Source organism: Sinocyclocheilus rhinocerous, unplaced genomic scaffold (genome assembly GCF_001515625.1).
Source record: "Sinocyclocheilus rhinocerous isolate Xijiao unplaced genomic scaffold, SAMN03320098_v1.1 scaffold1499, whole genome shotgun sequence".
NCBI classification, from domain to species: domain Eukaryota; kingdom Metazoa; phylum Chordata; class Actinopteri; order Cypriniformes; family Cyprinidae; genus Sinocyclocheilus; species Sinocyclocheilus rhinocerous.
In genome coordinates, this window is record NW_015650016.1 from 634055 (window position 1) to 645103 (window position 11049).

General features: G+C 47.0%; 1 protein-coding gene across 1 annotated transcript in view; it reads left to right on the forward strand.

Annotated features, from left to right (window-relative positions):
- Window positions 1-164: 164 nt before the first annotated feature.
- The window catches only part of ddb1 (damage-specific DNA binding protein 1), an 18568-nt gene continuing 7683 nt past the window's right edge, over window positions 165-11049 (forward strand). The window contains exons 1-13 of the mRNA XM_016516337.1: window positions 165-375; window positions 2626-2774; window positions 4655-4771; window positions 4853-5074; window positions 5161-5275; window positions 5877-5974; window positions 6068-6226; window positions 7034-7117; window positions 7196-7312; window positions 7401-7503; window positions 8156-8231; window positions 8333-8441; window positions 8525-8691. Coding sequence (XP_016371823.1) covers window positions 315-375; window positions 2626-2774; window positions 4655-4771; window positions 4853-5074; window positions 5161-5275; window positions 5877-5974; window positions 6068-6226; window positions 7034-7117; window positions 7196-7312; window positions 7401-7503; window positions 8156-8231; window positions 8333-8441; window positions 8525-8691 — 1577 coding nt within the window. The 5' untranslated portion in view covers window positions 165-314. The remainder of the gene's footprint in view (window positions 376-2625; window positions 2775-4654; window positions 4772-4852; window positions 5075-5160; window positions 5276-5876; window positions 5975-6067; window positions 6227-7033; window positions 7118-7195; window positions 7313-7400; window positions 7504-8155; window positions 8232-8332; window positions 8442-8524; window positions 8692-11049) is intronic.

Sequence of the window (11049 nt, forward strand, 5' to 3'; positions counted from 1 at the left end):
CTACATTTTTGTCATGTGATTTGGGATCAGTAACGGATTATAATTTTCCAGTACTCTACCCTGAGCTCACAGCAGCATAATATAATACTAATACTACTACTACTACTACTACTAATAATAGAATGATTTAGCTGCTGTGGCGCAGAAGCGCAGTGTTTCCTCCGGGCCGCAGGCGGCGCTGTCTCTCGCACACACACAAACACAAACACTGATCCTGCTGATCCGAGCGCTCTTCAGCGGATTCATGCTACATATCTCACTCTAAACACCAGTTCTCTTCATTTCTGGCTGTTCGCGTGATATAAGTGAACGCCATGTCCTACAACTACGTGGTCACCGCGCAGAAGCCCACGGCGGTGAACGCCTGTATCACGGGTGAGTGCGTGTTTATCTCCCGCGCTTCAGGCCTCGGCGGATAAACACATTAAACACCCGTCACACGATAAACATGTTAGTTTTGTGTGTTTAGATCTGTCAGCGTGTGTTTATGACACTGTGCTGCTGCGGGGTTTAACTGAAATGGATCCGTTGGCGTGTGTGCGGTTTAGTGAATCTGACACAAACACAAACTTTAGTTTCCCAGATCCGCTGCTCGTGTCACAATCCCCAGTGTGCTGCCTTTGAAGAAGATAGAGATAATTGACACACTGCTGCAGGCAAACACCCGTGTGTGACACAGTATTCACTAAACAAACACTGCTGGAGTCAAGTGCGCAGCTGCTTTATGATATAAACTAGTCTGTTAGCACTAGATCAGCACTAGTGAGGATAAACTAGTCTGTTAGCACTAGATCAGCACTAGTGAGGAAGGATAAACTAGTCTGTTAGCACTGGATCAGCACTAGTGAGGATAAACTAGTCTGTTGGCACTAGATCCGCACTAGTGAGGATAAACTAGTCTGTTAGCACTGGATTAGCACTAGTGAGGAAGGATAAACTAGTCTGTTAGCACTGGATCAGCACTAGTGAGGATAAACTAGTCTGTTATCACTGGATCACCACTAGTGAGGAAGGATAAACTAGTCTGTTAGCACTGGATCACCACTAGTGAGGATAAACTAGTCTGTTAGCACTTGATCAGCACTAGTGAGGAGGATAAACTAGTCTGTTAGCACTAGATCCGCACTAGTGAGGAGGATAAACTAGTCTGTTAGCACTAGATCCGCACTAGTGAGGAGGATAAACTAGTCTGTTAGCACTAGATCCGCACTAGTGAGGAGGATAAACTAGTCTGTTAGCACTAGATCAGCACTAGTGAGGAAGGATAAACTAGTCTGTTAGCACTGGATCAGCACTAGTGAGGATAAACTAGTCTGTTAGCACTAGATCCGCGCTAGTGAGGATAAACTAGTCTGTTAGCACTAGATCAGCACTAGTGAGGAAGGATAAACTAGTCTGTTAGCACTGGATCAGCACTAGTGAGGATAAACTAGTCTGTTAGCACTAGATCCGCGCTAGTGAGGATAAACTAGTCTGTTAGCACTAGATCCGCGCTAGTGAGGATAAACTAGTCTGTTAGCACTAGATCAGCACTAGTGAGGAAGGATAAACTAGTCTGTTAGCACTGGATCAGCACTAGTGAGGATAAACTAGTCTGTTAGCACTAGATCAGCACTAGTGAGGATAAACTAGTCTGTTAGCACTAGATCAGCACTAGTGAGGAAGGATAAACTAGTCTGTTAGCACTGGATCAGCACTAGTGAGGATAAACTAGTCTGTTAGCACTAGATCCGCGCTAGTGAGGATAAACTAGTCTGTTAGCACTAGATCCGCGCTAGTGAGGATAAACTAGTCTGTTAGCACTAGATCCGCGCTAGTGAGGATAAACTAGTCTGTTAGCACTAGATCAGCACTAGTGAGGAAGGATAAACTAGTCTGTTAGCACTGGATCAGCACTAGTGAGGATAAACTAGTCTGTTAGCACTAGATCAGCACTAGTGAGGAAGGATAAACTAGTCTGTTAGCACTGGATCAGCACTAGTGAGGATAAACTAGTCTGTTAGCACTGGATCAGCACTAGTGAGGATAAACTAGTCTGTTAGCACTGGATCAGCACTAGTGAGGATAAACTAGTCTGTTAGCACTAGATCAGCACTAGTGAGGAAGGATAAACTAGTCTGTTAGCACTGGATCAGCACTAGTGAGGATAAACTAGTCTGTTAGCACTAGATCAGCACTAGTGAGGAAGGATAAACTAGTCTGTTAGCACTGGATCAGCACTAGTGAGGATAAACTAGTCTGTTAGCACTAGATCAGCACTAGTGAGGAAGGATAAACTAGTCTGTTAGCACTGGATCAGCACTAGTGAGGATAAACTAGTCTGTTAGCACTAGATCAGCACTAGAGAGGATAAACTAGTCTGTTAGCACTAGATCAGCACTAGTGAGGAAGGATAAACTAGTCTGTTAGGACTGGACCAGCACTAGTGAGGAGTGTTGAGTTAGTGGTTCACTAACCCCGCTCTGCACGTTCTGTGTCTCTTATCGAGCTGAGGATCTGAATCAGGTGTGTAAGTAAAGGAGACACACGAATGTGCAGAGCGGTGGGACTGAAAACCACTGAGTTAGAGCGAGACTAGTTAAACCGGTGTGCCGCGTTCATGTCAGTGCTGATGTCTGTCTGCAGGTCACTTCACATCTGCGGAGGATCTGAACCTGCTGATCGCCAAGAACACGCGTCTGGAGATCTATGTGGTCACTGCGGAGGGTCTGCGGCCGGTCAAAGAGGTCGGCATGTACGGCAAGATCGCGGTCATGGAGCTCTTCAGACCCAAGGTGTGTCCGTCTGTAGTGATGGACTGATGCATTAACTGCTTAGACTAGTCTTAAGTTTATTTTCTTCAACAACCCTCTACGGACACCTTGGCAATTGAATCGCCATTGGCTAGTACATTTTTTTGTTTACTCGCCAGACTGAAATACTATAGTATAAAAGTGAAAAACGTGAGGTGACATGTGGCCAAGTATAGTGACCCATACTAGGAATTAGTGCTCTGCATTTATCCCATCCAAAGTGCACACACACAGCAGTGAACACACACACAGCGGAGAGTGAAACTCTGAAGCGCTCAGTCAGAGTGTTCTGTGAGTGAAAATATATCTGTGCTAATCATATACTCCGCCTCCAACTCACACACTGGCGAGTAAAATCGGAGAATTTATTAGCCATTGGCTAATATTAGACATCATTTAGTCGCCCAGAGTGAAGATTTAGTCGCATATGCGAGTGATTTACTCGCAATGTAGAGGGTTGTTCAAGAGTGGTCATAACTTTTTTAATTCAGTTACAAAAAGGGCGATTGGTCTAATTTGAATCTCAGAAGGACGACCAATTATCCCTTATCTACTGCTAGTTAGTGAAACTAGTTCTTAAAGGATTATTTCACTTCCAGAATAAAAATCTCCTGATCATTTATTCTCCCCCACGTCATCAAGATGTTCATGTCTTTCTGTCTTCAGTCGCAAAGAATTGAAGGTTTCTGAGGAAAAATTCCAGGATTTTTCTCCATATAGTGATTACGTCATGCGTGAAGTCCAGCTAGTGCAAGACCACAGCATCTGTGGTTAACTATATAAATGTTTATTTTTTTTAGAAAAAGATCGATGGTTTCTCTAGATAAGACTTATTCCTCGGCTGGGATAGTGTAGAGCTCTTTGAAGCTGCACTGATTTGATCTTCAGCCCGTTGGTCCCCATCGAAGTCCATTATATGGAGAACGTTTTCCTCAAAAACCTTAATTTCTTTGACTGAAGACAGAAAGACATGTACATCTCGGATGACATGGGGGAGAGGGAATTATCAGGAGATTTTTATTCTGGAAGTGAACTACTCCTTTAGGACCCAGTCTTAAAATAGTGTCTGTGTTTATGCAACTGGCCCCAGATGATCTGCGTCGGTGGAGAACTGAGAATCAGAAGCAGCAGCTCTCCACTCTAAATCTACAACAGGCTGTCTGCAAATATACTATATTAACTATATTTCATTTCAGTGCTTATGTGAACATCTGATCTGATTTAAATTTTTTAATTGATTTTTAAATTGATTTTTAAAATTTGTTTAAAATGCTGAATCTTTAAATTGATTTCCAAGGCTGTTTCACCATTATAAGAGCTTTTTTCTCTAAATTTGCGTTGCAGAAGCTGCATCTAAAGCAGTGTTTAGATGTTTACACAGACTTGTTAATGCAGTGTAAATGCGTTAATGCCACTTTTGAGCTGCAATTACAATTGTAGAAATAATTCTTTGAGTTTGTTTATTTTTTTAAATAACATGATTATTTAAATATGAAGCTATAACCTCCAGTAGGTGGCGGTGTTCCATCACACAGTAAAAGTGTGCACTAGTAATGTGTGTTTTTGTTTGCTTTTTGTAAAGTGAGTGACTTATTGGATATTGTTAGTGTTAAAACAGCAATTGTGATATAATCATAGATAATCATAATCTGACATCCCTAATATCAGTGCAGAAACACCATTAGAGTCGAGTGTGGCATAAGCCACTGAGAAACGCGCGTCGATCGATGCTGTTTGTCATGCAGCTCTGTGAGAGCACTTGAATTACTCGTGCAGATTTCTGCAGCATGTCAACACTTGGACGAACAGACGTCTGCATTTGCATAATGTTATTAAAAGCTGTCTGTTTGCTTTATGTGCAGGGTGAGGGCAAAGATCTTCTGTTCATTCTGACCGCTAAATACAACGCCTGTATCCTGGAGTACAAGCAGAACGGAGACAGCATCGACATCATCACCCGCGCTCACGGAAACGTGCAGGTATGACCGTAACCCACACACCTGTCCAAACACACTGCATCATACGGCCTCGGCCTCGTCTGACCGCTGCGTCTGTGTCAGGATCGGATCGGCCGTCCGTCTGAGACCGGGATCATCGGGATCGTGGATCCGGAGTGTCGTATGATCGGCTTGCGGCTGTACGACGGGCTGTTTAAGGTCATTCCTCTGGACCGTGATAACCGCGAGCTCAAAGCCTTCAACATCCGTCTGGAGGAGCTGCAGGTCATAGACGTCCAGTTCCTGTACGGCTGCCAGGCGCCCACCGTCTGCTTCATATATCAGGTATGGATCTTCCTGCGCGATGTGTTTGAGAGCGAGTGTCCCGTCTGCTCATGCGGCTGTGTGTGTGTGTGTGTGTGTGTGTCCAGGATCCTCAGGGTCGGCACGTCAAGACATACGAGGTTTCTCTCAGAGAGAAGGAGTTCAACAAAGGACCCTGGAAGCAGGAGAACGTGGAAGCTGAAGCATCGATGGTCATTCCGGGTGAGGTGACGCTTCACAGACGACTGTTCAGATCTGTTGAACTCGGGCTGCTTGAGCAGAAACCCACATCATTACAAATACTGTATAATAACTTGCATTCGTACCGGAAACAAGCATTATGCTAATCAGGATTGAGCTAGTTTTATAAATCATGTTGTTGTAGAGTTTCTGAACCCTGTAAATGTTCTTCACACGCAGCATCTCTTGAAGCTACCATTGACAGCACGAGTATTTCTTGTAAAAATGCATTTCAACAAACATATCTGGTCTGATCATAAAGTAAACAGTGTTTTCTCATTTGTTAATCAACCAGTCAAGCATTAACAGTTATAAATGACTGTTTTGCATCGTTTATTTTGTTAAAAGGATTTCTACAGCCCAAACTGATCCAAATACCATTTTAAGGCTCTTACACTTAACTCTGTCATAACAGGTTATGTCTATTACATTTGTATTTAATTGTTTGTTAAATTCATTCTTACAGGCTTTGTTCACCCAAACTTAATTGTTGTCATTCATGTTCATGAAGTTGACTGACTGTTATAGACATGCTGGTTTATGAATCATTGGTGTGAAATGTTGTGTGTTCACATATATTCAGTCCCAGAGCCGTTTGGAGGAGCTATAATCATCGGACAGGAGTCCATCACTTATCACAACGGAGACAAATACTTAGCCATCGCTCCTCCAACTATCAAGGTGAACACATCTGCTGATGTCCTCCTGTCCGTTTCAAGCTGTCGTTTGTATTCTCATGTACTCCGTGATTAAAGCGTGTTTCAAACATCACAGCAAAGCACCATCGTGTGTCATAACCGCGTGGATCCGAACGGCTCGCGGTACCTGCTGGGAGACATGGAGGGCCGACTCTTCATGCTGCTGCTGGAGAAAGAGGAGCTGATGGACGGAGCTGTGGTGCTCAAAGACCTGCATGTGGAGCTGCTGGGAGAGGTGCGTCAGAGCAGCCCAACCCTGCTACACTACATTACACTGCACTACACTGCTGTACACTACACTACACTGCACTACACTACACTGCTGTACACTACATTACACTGCACTACACTACACTACACTACACTACATTACGCTACACTGCAGTACACTACGCTACACTACACTGCACTACACTACATTACGCTACACTGCAGTACGCTACACTGCACTACACTACATTACACTACACTGCTGTACACTACACTACAATACACTACGCTACATATACGCTACGCTTTATATAGAACACCTGAACATTAGGCTCTTAAAAAGTGAAATTACAGTACAAATGTTTAGTCAAACAAATCATTAGTTTAGGGCTGGACAATAATTCAATATCAATATGTATCGCGATATAATTTTTTTCAATAACGGTGATATGATTTTTAAACACATTTCCGATATTTCGATATACATTACCAGTGTTTCCCATACATTGATTTATTTGTGCCGTTTGACTTCGTTGAATAAACATGAGCACTGCACGTTTCAAAATCAAAAAATGTCGCGGGTGTTTTATATAAATGTATCTGTGAAGGGAACCGACTGTCTTCAGAAAAGTTTCAATGACATTTTCATTTTATCTGATAAAGTAGCGAAATTAAGAAATATATCGTGATATCAATTTTGGCCATATCGTCCAGCCCTACATTAGTTTTCAGTCACAGTCCGGCCTCTAGATCGCTGAATGTTTTATCCGTTTGGTGTTGATTTTATATCGCTGTATCAGACGTGACTAGCATCTCTGTTTGTGTTCACTAGACCTCTATCGCAGAGTGTCTGACGTATCTGGATAACGGTGTGGTGTTTGTGGGATCCAGACTAGGAGATTCTCAACTAGTTAAGGTTGGTAGTCTTGCAGATTCATTATTGTTCTGTGATAATGGCGTGTTTAAGGCCAGCGTGGTTTGTGTGTGTTTGCAGCTGAATGTGGACAGTAATGACCAGGGTTCGTATGTGGCTGTAATGGAGACCTTCACTAACCTGGGGCCGATAGTGGACATGTGTGTGGTGGACCTGGAGAGACAAGGACAGGGTCAGGTGAGAGACGTCTGCGCATCACTGCGGCCCAGAAGAGCCCTGATTCAGATTCAGTGTGTGTCATCAGTTGCTGTGTGTGTTCCTGCAGCTGGTGACGTGCTCCGGAGCGTTTAAGGAAGGCTCTCTGAGGATCATTCGGAATGGCATTGGGATCCATGAGCACGCCAGCATCGACCTGCCCGGCATCAAAGGTGCGGTTAAGTGCTCTTCATGTTAATCACTAGCCGCTTACATGCTGTGAATGCACAGTATATTTGTTTGCTCATTTCCTTTTCCTGCTGTACTGTACTGCTGATGTTTCAGCCATGTAAATTGTTAAATTAAGGAACACTAATTTCTTTAAAATATAGAACAGCATAGCAGTTATTAGCATCATCCAAAATGTCTGTGAGTTTTATGTATTATTGGGACTTTTAATTGAGTTAATCCAGTGCAATAAAAAAAATCATCTCATTTAAAACCTCATTGCATCGCTTATCACCTTCAGTAATCCATTTCATCACACCCGCTGTCAGACACCTGATGAGAGCTTACTGTCAGACCAAATCCACAGATTGATCGCCGGTTAATGACTGTCATTTTTTGCCCTTTTGGGTGTTTTGCAGTTTTAGGTGGAGCCGATGCACAGCTGACTGATAATGATTTTTGACATGTAACTTTGTGCTATTCAGCTTGGCTTCTCTGTCACAAATATCAGAATAAATGAGTGGTTCTGCCACTGCCGGTTGCAGCTGATTTACGGCATACATATGCGTTTGACAAAAGTCAATATTGCTTCCTTTCTTTCTTTATAGGCAGGGTTCTGACACAAACTTATGCTGATATTGTGTGTGTGTTTGTCAGGTCTGTGGCCTCTCCGCTCAGAGTCGAGCAGAGACACTGATGACATGCTGGTTCTGTCTTTTGTGGGTCAGACCAGGTGAGAAGAGCGTTTAGTTTACTTCAGTCTAGAGCTGACATATACCTCACTTACTCATTCCTGCCATCTGTGTGTGTGTGTGTGTGTGTGTGTGTGTGTAGGGTGCTGATGCTGAGTGGAGAGGAGGTGGAGGAGACGGAGCTGCCGGGGTTTGTGGATAATCAGCAGACGTTCTTCTGTGGGAATGTAGTGCATCAGCAGCTCATACAGGTGCGCATACACGCACCTGAGCTGTACTTCACTGTGGTTGTGTCAGAATGCCTGTGATCACGTGTGTTTGTGTGTGTGTTCAGATCACGTCAGTGTCTGTGAGGCTGGTCACTCAGGACAGCAAGGCTCTGGTGAGCGAGTGGAAGGAGCCTCAGGGCAGGAACATCAGCGTGGCGTCCTGCAACAGCTCTCAGGTGGTTCTGGCTGTGGGTCGAGTGCTGTATTACCTTCAGATACACACTTTTGAAAAGTGGGGACATGGGGTAATGTCCTGAAAAGTCACCTTCTCCTTGTAATACCTATGTCATACCCTTGTCATTATACAAATTTATGTCCTCATTTGTCACAAAAACGCGCACACACTCATCACACACACTCACACAGACACTCTCTCACACTCTCACACAGACACACTCACTCACACACACACTCATCACACTCACGCTCACACACGCGCACACACTCATCACACATGCACACACACACACACACTCTCTCACACACGCACACACACACTCTCTCACACACACACGCGCGCACACACACGCGCACACACTCTCTCACACACACACGCGCGCACACACACGCGCACACACTCTCTCACACACACACGCGCGCACACACACGCGCACACACTCTCTCACACACACACGCGCGCACACACACGCGCACACACTCTCTCACACACACACGCGCGCACACACACGCGCACACACTCTCTCACACACACACGCGCGCACACACACGCGCACACACTCTCTCACACACACACGCGCGCACACACACGCGCACACACTCTCTCACACACACACGCGCGCACACACACGCGCACACACTCTCTCACACACACACGCGCGCACACACACGCGCACACACTCTCTCACACACACACGCGCGCACACACACGCGCACACACTCTCTCACACACACACGCGCGCACACACACGCGCACACACTCTCTCACACACACACGCGCGCACACACACGCGCACACACTCTCTCACACACACACGCGCGCACACACACGCGCACACACTCTCTCACACACACACGCGCGCACACACACGCGCACACACTCTCTCACACACACACGCGCGCACACACACGCGCACACACTCTCTCACACACACACGCGCGCACACACACGCGCACACACTCTCTCACACACACACGCGCGCACACACACGCGCACACACTCTCTCACACACACACGCGCGCACACACACGCGCACACACTCTCTCACACACACACGCGCGCACACACACGCGCACACACTCTCTCACACACACACGCGCGCACACACACGCGCACACACTCTCTCACACACACACGCGCGCACACACACGCGCACACACTCTCTCACACACACACGCGCGCACACACACGCGCACACACTCTCTCACACACACACGCGCGCACACACACGCGCACACACTCTCTCACACACACACGCGCGCACACACACGCGCACACACTCTCTCACACACACACGCGCGCACACACACGCGCACACACTCTCTCACACACACACGCGCGCACACACACGCGCACACACTCTCTCACACACACACGCGCGCACACACACGCGCACACACTCTCTCACACACACACGCGCGCACACACACGCGCACACACTCTCTCACACACACACGCGCGCACACACACGCGCACACACTCTCTCACACACACACGCGCGCACACACACGCGCACACACTCTCTCACACACACACGCGCGCACACACACGCGCACACACTCTCTCACACACACACGCGCGCACACACACGCGCACACACTCTCTCACACACACACGCGCGCACACACACGCGCACACACTCTCTCACACACACACGCGCGCACACACACGCGCACACACTCTCTCACACACACACGCGCGCACACACACGCGCACACACTCTCTCACACACACACGCGCGCACACACACGCGCACACACTCTCTCACACACACACGCGCGCACACACACGCGCACACACTCTCTCACACACACACGCGCGCACACACACGCGCACACACTCTCTCACACACACACGCGCGCACACACACGCGCACACACTCTCTCACACACACACGCGCGCACACACACGCGCACACACTCTCTCACACACACACGCGCGCACACACACGCGCACACACTCTCTCACACACACACGCGCGCACACACACGCGCACACACTCTCTCACACACACACGCGCGCACACACACGCGCACACACTCTCTCACACACACACGCGCGCACACACACGCGCACACACTCTCTCACACACACACGCGCGCACACACACGCGCACACACTCTCTCACACACACACGCGCGCACACACACGCGCACACACTCTCTCACACACACACTCATCACACACACTCTCTCACACAGACACACTCACTCACACACACACTCATCACACTCACGCTCACACTCTCACACAGACACACTCATCACACACACTCATCACACTCACACTCTCACACAGACACACTCAAACATACACACACACACACACACTCATCACACACACTCACACAGACACTCTCTCACACTCCCACACAGACACACTCACTCACACACACACTCATCACACTCACGC